Source organism: Martes martes (assembly GCF_963455335.1).
Source record: "Martes martes genome assembly, chromosome: 6".
Lineage (NCBI taxonomy): Eukaryota > Metazoa > Chordata > Mammalia > Carnivora > Mustelidae > Martes > Martes martes.
Genome location: NC_137893.1, coordinates 12,032,602 through 12,047,682, shown reverse-complemented (window position 1 = coordinate 12,047,682; position 15,081 = coordinate 12,032,602). Strand labels below are relative to the sequence as shown.

The window sequence follows — 15,081 nt, the reverse complement described above, 5'->3', positions numbered from 1 at the left end:
GAGCCAGGTGTGGGTGCCAGTCCCCTGGTTCCTGCGGATGGCCGGTCATGGCCGACCACGCGGTGACCCCAGCACCCGTAGCTCCTCAGGGTTTTGAGACAAGGACCCACCTCTTTATACTGGCCATTGTTGAATTTCGGGGCTTAATTCTGCAGTCCAGACTGAACTTGACCGAAGTTCTTTGACATTGTCAGGGCCCTTTACAGGATAAGGCCTGCAGATGCCTTTCCTCCCACTCAGGGTTCCTAACCTCCCTGCGGAGCTGTGGGGTTCAGCTCCCTTTAAAGGTGAAGAAACTGAAGTCCAGAGACATTAGATAACCAGCCCTGGCGAAACTGGGATTTGACCAGATGGTCTGTTATATTTTTGCTGTTATCTGCGTTTTCTCCAGGAACTGGGAACCTTGAGCAGGCTAATGGGAAACCAGGTTTTTTTGTTTTGTTTTGGTTTGTTTTGTTTTTTGATTTGTTTGTTCTTTTATCAAGTTTTAAAAAAGATTTTGTTTGAGAGAGGGAGTGAACAAGCAAGCACACCAGTGGGGGAGGGGCAGAGGAAGAGGGAGAAGCAGGCTCCCCGCTGAGCAGGGAACCCGACTTGAGGCTCCATCTCAGGACCCTAAGGTCATGACCCGAGCTGAAGGCAGACGTTTAACAGACTGAGCCCCCCAGGTGCCTGGAAACTAGTTTTTAGCGGGTGGGGGAGGGGGGCTTGGGGAGAGGTGGAGTGGGAGGCAGGTTGGGTTTGCGCAGCCTTGGGGGAGTGGCTGGCCGCTGGCTCCTGGGCAAGTGGTAAAAAGATGAAGGAAACACCTCAGAAAAGGGCTGGCTGGGAAAAGAGCTTTCCAGATGGCTTCGTTTGTTTCCTTGTTTTCAAGATTCTCTTTTCCTCAAATGGAAAAGAATGGCTTTTATCTGGCGTGTTGAGAATAAAGCCACATATGTGTATTCTCAGCAGGGACAGCATTGACCCTTGAGGGGATCAGTCTCGTTTGTGCTCCAAGTAGGCAAAGCTTACAACAACCTAGGAGATCTGTAAACGTACAAACTTCTTTTTTTCTTGTTCTAATTAGTTAGTCCTTTCCGTGTTCTTGATGACTCCTTGGAATAACCAGGTTTTCCCTTTCTTTAATTGCAGACGTTTGAGATGATGTGTTAAGGCACAGGAAAAGCTTCCGTGTACGTTTTCACTGCAGGATCTCCGGAGAGGCTCTGAGTCTAACACAGCCTTGACTTTGACAGGAGTCTTCTCTCCCATCCTCGATCTTAGGTCAACAGTGCAGGCTCAGGAAATGATTCCACAGAGCAGCCAAAGCCTTGTTATATTGAGTAGAATATGAATATTCTGTCCTTTGGCATTTGTCTGCATCCTTTTCTCTTGTCTAGAACTTCTTACTCCTTCAAGAATCTACTAGTTTCTCTTCTTAAAACTTAGGGAAGATTAAGAATTGGTCACTGTATGGATAGGGCAGCTTTTACCTTTCAGGCCTGTGTATGACTGAATTTTTGGTTGCATCCAGTTCCACGCCCCTGTGCTGGATATGTTCTGGGTGCACAATGCATTGTATCAAGGTCCGAAGAAGACTCAGAGCCAGAAAAGAGCTTCTGCTGTCATTTGTCTTAGCCCCAAGGAGGGAGGAGGGGTGTGTGTGTGTGTGTGTGTGTGTGTGCACCTAAAAATGACTGTCCCGTAAGCTGGACTTTGTCAAGTCCTACATCAGGGATAGAGGACAGTAGCCTCACGTAATTGAGTGAATTTGGGGTAAGAGGGAAGAGAGCAGGCGAGACTTCATTAGAGAGGGAGAGGGTAGCAATGGAAGTAAGGTTGAAGGATGTATCTGGTTTTAGCATTGGAGCTGTAAGGAAGGTAGAGCAGCAAGGGAAATTGAAATAAGAGAGCTGCTGCTTTCTGGGGAACGTTCGGTGAGCCGTTTTGTTCCACCGGAACTTGGTGTGTGCTATAGAGTAACAAAAGATTTGAGAAAGTCAGGTTGTATCCATTTTGTGGGGAGGTCACTGGCCGGTTGATATTTCTGTAGTGCAGGGGTGGTGAGCATAGGCTGAAGCCAGGTTTTTAGGGCTCAAATTCCCATAGTACCACCATCACAGCTCACTGTGTGTGCTTGGACAAATTTCTAGAGTTTTCTGAGCCTCATATTTCTTACTTCTTACCTATGGGGCCAGGACAACGCATAACGAGTTGTTAGTAGTCAGTGATCCGACAACATGCGGAAAGCTTATTTCCATCCAGGGGCACCTGACGGCCGGGCTGGCTGTCAGCAGACTGTTCCGCTCCTCGTCTCAGGGTGGCGAGTTCAAGTTCCAGAATGGGTGTGGAGCCTGCCCGGGGCGGGCGGGGGTGGGGGGGCTCTTCCATCTGGCCCCGTGTAAGTCCGTCTCTCTGTGATGGAGAGTAAAGGATGGGAGCAGGAGGAAAGGGAAGGATAGTTGTGAGCTTACGTTTCTCCTGTCCCTCTCCCACCTTCCATCTTCAGTCACGTTTGTCCGGGTCTGCTCTGAAAGTGGACGATTCAACTGCTTTGCAGGAGTAACCCACTCTTTGACTTCTGGGCCCGCTTCCTGGGTGGTTTCTTTCTCCACAGTGACCTCTACTGAGGTTTTAGTTCGATGCTGAGCAAGCCTGGTTGGGGGCGGCGGTGTGTGTAGGGGGGTGGCGGGTGGCCTCGGGACTTCTGAGGCAGTACCTGCTTGTGGCTGATGCACCCGGTTGAAATAATTCCCCAGAGGAAAAGTAGCTGGAGGTTGAATCAGAGAAGAGTGATCTGTATGAGATAGGGTCCTTCAGGGGAAAGTGGGTTCGTGCTGGCTCCCTGCTTCTCCGCTCCAGGTGTCCATTCCTTTTCTTTCTTTTGGTTTGGCACATGAGGTTGATATTCATTCTGGGCTATGATCATCTTCCAGGAAAATGCACAGACAGTGACAGACCCATGACAGATCCAGAAACATCCCTTTAAAGATGAGCACCACATTTTTAAAAAGACAGCACAGAAAAACACGTTCTTCTCTTGCTTTTCCTGAGCCTGTTCTTTTGAAATCTTCAATATATATTCTAGTTTTTTTTTTTCCTCTTTTAAGAGTTTATGTATTTATTTGAGAGAGGGAAACAGAGCTGAGCAGGGAGCACAACCTGGGTCTTGGTCCCAGGACCCCAGAATCATGACCTGAGCCCAAGATGCTTAACTGACTGAGCCACTCAGGTGCCCTTCTATTCTAGTTGTTTAACCCAGCATAGGAGGATTTTTTGCTTTGTGGGTTTTTTTTCTAATGCATGGAATTCAAAGTAAAATCCATTGATGATAACTTTATGATAAGTAGGATGGAATAATGTGATAATATTGAAAGTACCATTTTCTAGTGTGTAAGGTATTTTCACATCTCTATTTTTTTGCTGGAAAAATCTGTTATTAACTAATAAATTTAGGTAATTATATTACTAAATCTCCTTTTACAGAGTAGGAGACAAGGCTCAGCAAAGTGAATGTCCTGACCTGCTGAGTAAATGGTAGAGTGTATAACTTGAACACCCGGTTTTTTGGTTTCAGATCCCCGGGTCTGTCTTTCTTTTGCCACCAGACGATTGCAAGAGTCTAACCAGAGGATAACATTTCTGAGTTGCTTAATACATATTAACTATTTATGTTTATAAATCATGGAAGTTCATGCTAGGATGAGATCATTGAATTACTATGATAATGGGGTCCAGGGAATTAAACATCTTTGGGAAAAGCTTCCTTTTAAAGGTGGTATGTTTGGGGGTGATTTCTAAGAGTGTCTAGATATGAAATAGCTGACAGGAAAAAAAACGTTCCTCGGATTAGAGACTGATTTTACGCACCAAGTAGAAACAAGAGAACTGCGTTGCTCAGATGCAGCGCGGTTCGGGTTAGGATGCCAGGGGCATCAGTGGCTGTAAATGAGCCCATATTCAAGTTCATGGCAATCAGGAATGCAGATTTCACAGGGCGCTTGTCAACCAGCAATGCTGGAGCAGGGAGAGTTGAAACCGAGCACTGTGTGGTGTTCAAACTTGGGCTAGGCCACAAATGGCACGTGGCCAGAACACCGGACGAGGAGTCCATTGCCTTCCTGTCAGCCTCCCTGGAGGGTTTCAGTTTCGTGTGGGCTAAATGGTTGAGGAGACACTGCTTGTCTGCCCCTAAGGGTTGTGAGAAGCCAGATGGAAGGAATGTGGAAGGGCTTACTATAAAATATGCCATGAGCCAAGGGGACATTTTCTTCCTAGTGTCTGTGCTTTGTGTATCAAATCTGTCTGTATTTTCTTGTGGTGTCTGAAAACAGGTGGATGAACTTCTGCATATATACGGTTCGGCAGCCGATGGTGTTCCCCGAGACAACACATGGGAGGTCCAGACCTACGTTCATTTTCAGGATAATCAAGGGGTTACTGTAATGATCAAGCCAGAACATAGAGTAGAAGATATTTTGACTCTTGCATGCAAGGTAATGTATTTTGCTGTGGAAATAGGTCTCAGTAGAAAGAATCATTAATGTTGCCTCCCTGTGCCTTGTAAATCTGTGTGGCTTTTAAGACCTCACTTTCTGTACTAGGGGAACAAATGAACATCTGTTAATCAACATGCTTATTAATGGACATATGCATTACTTTAATTAGCGTTCTCCTCCGTCTTTCAGAAGAGGGAGTTGTTAGGTTATGGCCCCTCGCCTTCATGAAGAACCTGAGCTGTTTTACTGAAATTCTCTGTAGACCTTTCTAGCTAGAATAATTCTGAAGCCTTGTTTAAGTTCCTTAGAGACAGGGCTCTGTTAATAAAGTGGCGGAAACTTCGAAGTAGTTTGGTTTACTCCTGAGCAGTTTTATCGGTTTCTCTAGATTAAAGGAGTAACGATACTATTCACAGTTGCTTGGTGGGGATTGTTAGTGGTGTTTTACTCTTTATTCAAACTGGGTTTTGTTTCTGAAAAGAATGTTTATGCTAAGTCTTCAAGAGAGCCTGCTGAGGTCATAGACTGAACATCAGAGCAGAGGTTTTTCATCCACCAGGTGGCGCAGTAGAGCTGAACGCTTTTTAAGTTTTCAGAGAAAAATGCCGTCAAACACCTGGAACGGTGAGAAAAGGCGTGTGGACTTTGGTAACTCTTTACCATGTATACTTAATAGATATGAATAATCTTTACTTTTTTCTTTTAATATTCCCACTTTGAATTAAGCCTTAAGATACCAGACATTTATACATACAGCTTCCATTCTTATGAGTCTCATGTCCTTTTACTCTGTTATGTAATGTTTTTATTCAGACAACCAACAGTATTGTTTTCTACCAATAGCACGAGTTATGAGGTTCATAAGTCTTATAAGTGATAGAGGATGCCAGGAATCAGAGTGGGTCAGTTACACCCAGTTACTATGAATGAATGAGCGTGTGTGTCGACATTTTCCTTTTGAAACATTTCTGGGGTAGGAAATTCCTAATTCTGAAGTCTGTAGAATAGGAGAGTGTTCCCATTTCACACAATTTCTCTTCTTCATTAATGAGAGACAACTTAGGTAAAACCAGTGTATAAAATGACGGTATTTGCGGAGATGGTAAGATCTAGTCTAGTCTATCAGATAATATACTCCCGTAAGTTCATAAAAATACATCTCTTGCTTTTAGTGATAAGCAGTGTCATTTAGAGAAAACCTAATTAAAAATAATTATGTGTCCCCCGTCTTTCTTTTTATTCATTTTTATTTTGCACATTTAAATTTTAGTTCTCAGATACGGGTTTAAACTCCACTCACCATATATAGTATTTCCTTCAGAAATTTCCACTTTGATTTTTAATGGACAATGATGAATTTAGAAAGAACACTGAAAATCTAAATAGCTGTCTTTTCTTTACAGATGAGGCAGCTGGAACCCAGCCACTATGGCTTGCAACTCCGAAAATTAGTGGATGAAAACATTGAGTATTGTGTCCCTGCACTGTATGAATTCATGCAAGAACAGGCAAGTGATTTGAACCACATCCATGGCCTCTTGATTTTTAAAGTCTGTAATTTGTTGGGGGTGGGGGGGCCTGAGGGGCTCAGTTGGTTAAGTGTCCAACTCCATCTTGGCTCAGGTCTTGATCTCAGGGCCGTGAGTTCAAGCCCCGCTTGAACTTGAGCTCCATGCTGGGTGTGGAGCCTACTTAAAAAAAAAAAAATATATATATATATATATATATATATATATATATATATATAATTTGTAGGGGAGGGAGGAATTCTGTGTTAATTTGGCATCCAGTTTGGATATCATTAAAATAAATTTCCAAAGGGGTGCCTGGGTGGTTCAGTCTGTTGAGCGTCTGACTCTTGGTTTCAGCTCAGGTCATGATTTCAGGGTCCTGGGATTGAGCCCCGTGTCTGGCTCAGCGCTCAGCAAGCCGTCTGCCTCTCCCTCTCCATCTGCACCTCCCGACTCGTGCATGCTCTCTCCCTGCCTCTCTCTCTCTCTCTCTCTCTCATAAATAACTTTTCTTTCAAAAAAAAATAAATAAAATCTTTTTAAAAATTTCCAAGATATCATGACATTAAATGTTTTGATTTTGTTGTTTTTCCTTTTATAGGTTTATGACGAAATAGAAATCTTCCCGCTGAATGTTTATGACGTGCAGCTCACGAAGACCGGAAGTGTGTCTGACTTCGGTGAGCACAGGAACCCACTCGGAGAGCCGCGTTGTCCGTCTGTGTCTAGTTTGCTCCAGTATCTTTGGACCTAATATTTTTTTTCTTTACATTTACATTTTCAGTGTCAACCATGACAGTAGTTTCTGAACTTTCTCTCCCTTCCTCCATGTCTATTTATTTATATTAGGCTCAAAAGATACTTATTAATATGAGGGGGAAATACCAAAGTAAAAGGAGTAAGTATAAAAATTGGTGAGTTTGAAAGTATGGTGGTGAGAGTAACACAATGAAATTACTTTTTTGAGCCAAGTAAGTCCCGATTCTCCTCCGTGTCTTTGCTCTCAGCTTTTTACCCACCAGGAATGGCGCCGTTCAAGGCTTCCCTGCCGCGTTCCCTCCTCTCTGTGGAAATCCACCTGGCCTCCAGGAACTAACTGAAGGTCTAACTTTCTTAAAGAGGGCTTATCTGATTGCTTTACCTTCAGTTTAAAAATTAAGGGTCAATATTATCCAAATCACTTTGTAATACTTGATTTTTGCATTTCCATTTGTTTGTCTTTAAACTTGGCTTTGAGCTCCTTTTGGGCTGTGCTCATGTCCTACACTTCATTTCAATATTTTATTCTGTCTTTGACTATGGGAACTCAGTAATTAGACAATGCTCAATACATAGCTCCATAAAAGACTGTTATCCTGTTGAATACATCGTTGTAATATTTTTCTTTTAAAATGAATCCAGCTGATCAAATTCCAGTTATTGTAATATGTTAGTTTTCTTGAGATTTGTTCTTTGTGTCTTTTTTTTTAAATTGATATAATTGACAAGTTCTTTGTTTTTTATTTTTTTATTTTTATTCATTTTATTCATTTATTTTTTAAAGATTTTATTTATTTATTTGACAGGCAGAGATCACAAGTAGGCAGAGGGGCAGGTGGGGGCGGGGGAGGAAGCAGGCTCCCCGCTGAGCAGGGAGCCAGATGCAGGGCTCCATCCCAGGACCCTGAGATCATGACCTGAGCCGAAGGCAGAGGCTTTAACCCACTGAGCCACCCAGGCGCCCTAAGTTCTTTGTTTTTTAATTTAGTCTTTTTTTTAAGATTTTATTTATTTATTTGACAGACAGAGATCACAAGTAGGCAGAGAGGCAGGCAGAGAGAGAGGAGGAAGCAGGCTCCCTGCTGAGCAGATCCCAGGACCCCGGGACAATGACCTGAGGCGAAGGCAGAGGCCTTAACCCACTGAGCCACCCAGGCGCCCCTAATTTAGTCTATTTTGACCCAGTGTTGTGTTGGTTTTCCCTCTGAAGTCTTCTTAGCATTTTGTCTGTATTCTGTTGACCTTCACTCTCCTTTTCCTTGGTGGGTGTTTGGGAATCTTCTTTGTATTGAAACGCCTGAAGGACAGAAGGGAGATACTTGCAAAGATGCTTTGTGGTGATCACAGTCTGCCTGAGGCACAGAGGAAAAGGGTGAGGGGGACACATTGTTCTTCTTACTGTCAAAGAACTCCCAGTATTATGGAACTCAGGCAGGGGAACAAGTGCTCCCAACTGTGGAATCAGAGGGAAGGGCACACCCAGGTGAGGGAGATGCGTTTAGGGGCAGCTACGGTATGCATCCAAGTGGTTTTCCACCTACTTAAAATGCCTAACCCCATACAGAGTTGTTTTGTAACAATTTACTTTGTATTGAACCCAATTTAATTTATTTCAATAAGAGTACTTTTTGGTTTCAACTTTGAAAAAAAATGCAGAAAAAATTTAAATTGTGGTAAAACACCCATAACAGAGTTTACCATAGTAGCCATTAAAAATGGTTAAAAATGACAGCTCAGTGACATTAAATACATTCCTTTGCTGTGCAGCCAGCAGCAGGGTCCATGTTCAGAACTATTTCCACGTTGCAAAACTGGAACTCTGTAGCTTGTAAACGGTCACTCCCAGTTCCTCCTCCCACCCCTCGCCAACCACCCTTCTGCTTTCTGCCTCTATGGATTTGACGGCTGTCAGTCTCTGAGACAAGTGGAATCATACAGTCAGTATTTGTTCTTCTGTGACTGGCTTCTGTCACCGAGCATGACGTCCTCAGGGTTCGTCCGTGTGATAGCACGTGTCGGATCTTTCCCTTTTAGGAGGGCGCAGTTCCCTTGTGTGTGCATACTTCTTTGTGTTTATCCGTCCATCTGTCCAGAGACGGTCTGGTAGCTTCCACCTTTCGGTTGCTGTAAATAATGCTGCTCGAGACATGGGTGCAGCGTCTCTGCTCTCCAACAAGGTCGTGCCTCCCTTGAACCTTTAGATCTGACACGTCCCTGTTCCTCTGCCCCTGCCGGAGAGCTGTGCTTTCTCAATACCTGTAACGTGACTTCCCGGACACTGCATACTTAGGAGAAAAGATGCTTGGCGGCGGGGCGTGGGAGGGGTAGGGGGGCTGCTGCTGATGGAGAAATTAACCAGCGTGCTGAATTTAGACCTGTTTTCTTCTCTTACTGCCACTCGCAGGGTTTGCAGTGACAGCGCAGGTGGACGAGCATCAGCATCTCAGCCGCATACTTATAAGCGACGTTCTCCCTGACGGCTTGGCATACGGAGAAGGTCTGTGCAGCACAGAGTGTCTCTGTGTTCTCTCCGTTCAACACTGTGGGATGCAGTCTGCCTGGGGAAAGTCTCTTGTTACAGTTTTGTCAGAGAATGGTTTCTCTTAGAGTTAGAAAAAAGTACACTTTATAGTTTAATTGAAAATGCACATGCGTATATATTTTTATATAAGCATATATGTCTATATATATATGTGGAGAGAGAGAGAATTTGCGGGGGGGAGTGTTTTGAAGGAGAGCATGTATACACACAGGCGGTGTGCAGACAGACAGAGAAAGGAAACAAAGCCAGACAGACACAGGTAAATGTTATTTTTCATGGCATTTAACATCAGGTAAATAGAGGAACAATGAATTTGAATGAGGAATGAGGGTCAAATGGTATTTCCCCCCGCTTTTTTTTTTTTTAAGATTTATTGATTTACTTTAGAGGGAACAGGCACAATCAGGGGGAGGGGCAGAGGGAAAGACTGTGCGGCAGAGGCCCTGCTGAGCTCGGAGTCCTTGGCTCAAGACCCTGAGATGGGACCCGAGCTGAAATCAAGAGGGGGACCTTCAACTGTCTGAGTTACCCACTTACTCCTGGTTTTCTTTTTTAAACTGTTCCTTCTGGGGGCACCTGGCTGGCTCAGTCCATAGAGCACAGGACTCTTGTAAGTTTAAGCCCCACGTTGGGCAGAAAGCTTACTTAAAACAAAACAAAACAAAAAACAAAACCCCCAAACTGTCCCTTTTAATCCTGGCTTTGAGAGACCTGTCATGTGTTGTCAGCGGCCTCCCAATCTAAGCGTTTTGGCCTTTCTTCGAAGACAGCCGCGGGATGGTCCCTGGGAATCCATGGTTTGAGTTCCTAGCCGTCCTCCACCTTCTCGTTAAAATAACTTCCCTCAGTCATCTCCCTTCTCTTCCTTTTGTTTCCTCTTCCTTGTTCTCAGGGCTGAGAAAGGGTAATGAGATCATGACTTTAAATGGGGAAGCCGTGTCTGATCTTGACCTGAAGCAGATGGAGGCCTTGTTTTCCGAGCAGAGCGTCGGGCTCACTCTGATTGCCCGGCCGCCAGAGACAAAAGGCACCTTGTGCTCGTCTTGGTCAGACAGCGACCTGTTCTCAAGGGACCAGAAGCATCTGCTGCCCCCTCCGAACCAGTCCCAGCTTCTGGAGGAGTTCCTGGACAACTTTAAAAAGAATACAACCAATGGTGAGGCTGTGTTCTTTCTTCCTTCTTTGCTGCTGGTGCCGACAGTGGATATTTTTAGGCTGTAATTTTGCTTGCAAACTTAGATTATTTAGGCTGTTCAAGGAATGCTTTCTCATTCATTAGGAGAAGAACACAGATGCCGACCAAGTAGATTTAATCAAAATTTCATGCACTGTAGAAATTATAACACTTCCATGGAAGGAGAAAATAAATGCCCAAGAGAATATTCTTTAAAATCAAAGAGTCTTTCAAAAAAAAAAATCATCCAGGATAATTTTTTATTGTCATTGCTTTGTGATTGAAGGTAGATGAAGGCCAGCGTAAGTGACAAAGTTTGATTTTTTATTCAGTTGAATCTAAGGCAAAAAAAGCATTTTGCAGCAACCTTTTGGGCTCTTGGAAGATTGGGTACAGTTTCGCTCTTTACCTTTTCCGTAGGTTCCTCTTTGGTGCAGTAGGTAGCACATCAGTCTTATAATTTTTTTTTAAAGATTCTATTTATTTGTTATTTACTTGACAGAGAGAGCACAAGCAGGGGGAGCGACAGGCAGAGGGAGAGGCAGGCTCCCCGCAGAGCAGGGGGGTGCCTGACGCAGGAGTCGATCCCAGGACCCCGTGATCATGACCTGAGCCGAAGGCAGACGCTTAACCAACGGCGCCACCCAGGCGCCCCTCAGTCTCATAATTCTTTACCTCTTTTGTTAAGTGGCTACTTTTTCAATAAACTGCAAGCTTTTCATGTAGTTCATAAATTTTAAAATTTTAAAATTTTGGCAAGGCTTAAAATTGAAAAGTTGTGGGACACCTGGGTGGCTCGGTCAGTTAAGGTGGCTGCCTTCAGCTCAGGTCATGATCTCAGGGCCCTGGGATCAAGTCCCGCATGGGGCTCCTTGCTCAGCGGGGAGCCTGCTTCTCCCTCTGCCGTTACCCCTGCTTGTGCTCTCTCCCTCTCTCCCTGACAAATAAATAAGTAAAATCTTCAACAAAAAAAAAAAAAAGAAAGAAAGAAAAGAAAAAGGAGAAGTTGTATGCCAACTTATTTTTCTAGAGGTAAAATTTCTACATGATGAAATAATCTGAAAGTCTGGATTTCTGAGCTTATTAATTCTTGCATAGTCCATATGCTGCAGGCAAGTAAATCAGAGGCTCCCACTACTGCTGCAAACCTGTAGGCTCCCTCCGTATCCCTGGAAGAAGGTGGTCAAGCCCCCACATGAGACAGAGCGTAGGGTCTTTATGTTATGTGGACACAGAGGAAATTTTTCTTTAAGATTTAGATATTAATTAATTAGTTAATTTAGCCAACTCAAACAGAGGGAGGGACAGAGGGCAAGGAGAGCGTCTCAAGCAGACTTCTGCACTTGAGCGCAGAGCCTGACGCAGGACTCGATCTCACTACCCTGTGATCACAACCTGAGCAGAAACCAAGAGTTGGACGCTCAGCGGGCTGAGCCACCTAGGCAGCCCCCACGCAAAGGAACTTTTATACTAAATTGTAGCGATAATGGATTTCCAATTGAAATCTCTGCGTGATTACTAGAAATGAATGAAACACACAAAAAGAGGAGTTGTTCGGACAGATTGCATTATAAAGTGAGTTTATTAGGTCATTTTTGGAATTAAAAAATCAGATGGAAGATTTGTGGTTCAATAAGGTGTATGGTATTTTCCTCTCTTGGGGCTTCACTCCAATTTAAAATGCCATTAAATTGACTATTGGCATATAAAAGCAGATACCGTAAAGCAGAACTCGTGATGGAATTAATGAATTACTTGGTTATATTAGGGCCATCACTCACTTACCCCGGGCTCTGGTATGGGCCTGAGCATTCCACGTAATACATGTGTGTGTCCATTCGTTGGATTCATTATTCATGAGGGATATATTCACTGCCCATTATACCTCTATGTATTTTATCGTAATAAGAGATTACTGCAGAGTCTATAACACTTTTGGTAACGCAGGAATGAATTTCTATAGAAAGCAGCCAAAGTGGCAAATCTACCTTTTTTTTAAATAGTAAGGATGAAGCAGGTCAGCTAAGCCCTTTTTGTTTACCCCTTTTTGTTTGTTTATTTTGCACGGAAACAATTCAAAGAGGCCCTGGGTCAGATTGCCATTCTGTGGGGCACCTGGGTGGCTCAGTGGGTTAAGCATCTGCCTTCAGCTCAGGTCCTGATCTCAGGGTCCTGGGATCAATTTCCGCACCGGGCTCCTTGCTGAGCAGGGAGCCTGCTTCCCCCTCTCCCTTTTCCCCTCCTTCTTGCTCGTGCATGCTCTCTGTCTCTGTCTCTCTCTCATGCTCCCTCTCTTTCTTTCAAATAAGTAAATAAAATCTTAAAAAAATAAAAAAAAGATAGCCATTCTATCACTCACCCCAGGGAGCCATCCTCATGGTGGAAACCTTTTTAACTTATGGAGAGCTGCTGCTGTCTGTGGACACAGATGGCTTAGCTCGTCAGCTGCCAGTGCTTTCCTGCAGCTGGTCCCACAGGTGCATGCATGGCTGCCCCCCCCCCCGCCCCCTCCCGTCAGGGCCCTGCTGCACCCAGGAGAGAGCCCTTGACCCCTCCCTGGTTTCCTGGCGAGGCCCCGAGTCTAGTGGGGCTGGTGGGGCTGAACCTCGCTCCCAGGAGTGCCCTGCCACCCTTCTGCCTGCAGTTCTGCTCTCTGTCTCCCTCCCTATTCCCTAGTAACGTGCTTCCATGGAAAATGGCACGGCCACGATGGGCGGCTTCCCCACACACTTTGCAAATACAGAATTCGTTTTCTTTTTGAAGTGATGCTTGTGAAGGAAGAAAGCGCCTATGAGTGAACGTCTCAGAAGGACGTCTATGTGTTTCTAAGGTTGGGGGAAAAGAAAATAAGGGGCCAGGGCGGAAAAGATGAAAGGAGTGAGTCCCTCATTTGCACACAGTATCGAGACTGTGCCCAAGGACCTTGTGTGGGTGAAAGGAGAGGGAAGGTGGCACGAGGTGGCACATGAAGTGAGGTGACCGGTACACAGGCCAGTGAGTCCAACCTGAATTCGGATCCTGGCTGGGCTTGCACGGGTGCGACCTCAGGGCAGCCCTTAGCCGGGGAACCATGGGTGCTGGTGGGGGGCTCCGAGCTTCCTTACCCACTGCGGGGACAGTTCTGTGGTGTGTACCATGATTCAGCAAGGGGTTGTGGTAAAACTGAGCCCCGCGTGTATGTAGCAACCTTGTTTTCATGCCTTTTATGGGCTTCCTCCCTTCTTGGTCTCACCTTCCCTATGCCTTCCCTTGGACCTCTTGGGATCACCTTCCAAATAAACTTGTAAACTCATGTCCTCGGCATGGACTCTGCTTATGGGGGAGCTCATATGAAGACGTTGAGCCTTGATTTCTCATCTGGAAGATATGGTTTCGCCCCTTACCCAAATAGGTCCCTACGAGGGAGTCCACATCTGTGTGTGTCTGGCCCAGCTCCTTATGCGTCAGGAGTTCTGAAAACGGGATTCTCCTCTTCCCTCTCCTCTGCAGCTGAATGTTGTATGAAAAATTACCTTGCTTTACTTTGGCAATGACTCAGAAAACGGTAGTCCCATTTTCTTGCTAAGAAGGTTAAAAATTCCACAAAGGGAAGAACTTAAATGACTTTGATATACAAGTTTTCATTCAACTTTGAGTTACACTCAGAGTCTGCCTTCCCCTCAATTTCATGTTCCCTCTGCATTACCTGAGGCAGCCCCAGCCCAGGACTTGAAAAGAAGGACGGTTTTCCCATTTTGTTTTTCGGAGAAGCCAGTCCTCTGTCTGTTAATAAAAAACAAACAGCTGGTGGTCCGGAAGGGAAGGCCTGTGTTTTGTTTCGTTTTGTTTAAACAGAAACATAAGAATATGAGAAGGTAAAGGAAGAAGCTTCAGGGTAGTTTTGGGCACATCTTGACTGTCTGTGATAAAGGTTTTCTGATCCCGTATTGCGTGCTTGAAACGTGTGAGGCTCTGGGAATAAGCTGCATTGGGCTTAGGGCTTTTGGTCTGCTTGTGGTTTTGGTCAGGTATCCAGACATTTGTATTTGTTAACTTTAGTCTTTTGCTCACATTGGAGCAAAAAAAACACCCTTCTTATTTAGGTATCTGACTATCTGCAAGAGTAGCAGGTTCCGAGGAGCCCGGGCAAGAAGGGTAGCTTGCTATTCAGCATCTTTGCCTTTCTAGAAAAGAAGCATGCTACTGGCATTTGAGACTCATTGATACATGCCCTGACTGGGGAAATGGTTTGAGAACCGTTGAAGACTCTCCGGCTGAGCTTGGGAAAATGCGCATCAGAGAGCCTCCTGCAGGAAGTCTGGGGTAGTGCAGGCTCCATTGTCAACCCGGCTCTCTCTCCGGGGGGCCTGGGTGGGGATGGGCATTAGTCTGACCCTGAGAGGTGGGACCTACCCTGTCTTGAACCCTTGCATGCCAAGGGTTTGAGGATTACATGAGATCATCTGTGTGAAGTTCTCAGCGAGTGATAGCTGTTGTGTTTGCGTGTTGTTCCCCTCCTGGTGGGGGCATTACGCGCCCCAGACCACCGCCACTGTCCTGAGTGGCTCAGAATGCAGCCAGCTGACCGGTGAGCTCAGCTCTTTTGCACCGCAGCCCGCCCTCTGGAGACACAGG

At 45.1% G+C, this 15,081-nt stretch overlaps 1 protein-coding gene across 1 annotated transcript in view; it reads left to right on the top strand.

Annotated features, from left to right (window-relative positions):
• TIAM2 (TIAM Rac1 associated GEF 2) overlaps positions 1–15,081 on the top strand; it is a 111,643-nt gene that overhangs the window by 34,287 nt on the left and 62,275 nt on the right. Inside the window, exons 9-13 of the mRNA XM_080807247.1 lie at positions 4,317–4,478; positions 5,885–5,989; positions 6,594–6,672; positions 9,156–9,248; positions 10,186–10,449. Of these exons, the coding sequence (XP_080663373.1) occupies positions 4,317–4,478; positions 5,885–5,989; positions 6,594–6,672; positions 9,156–9,248; positions 10,186–10,449 (703 nt within the window). The remainder of the gene's footprint in view (positions 1–4,316; positions 4,479–5,884; positions 5,990–6,593; positions 6,673–9,155; positions 9,249–10,185; positions 10,450–15,081) is intronic.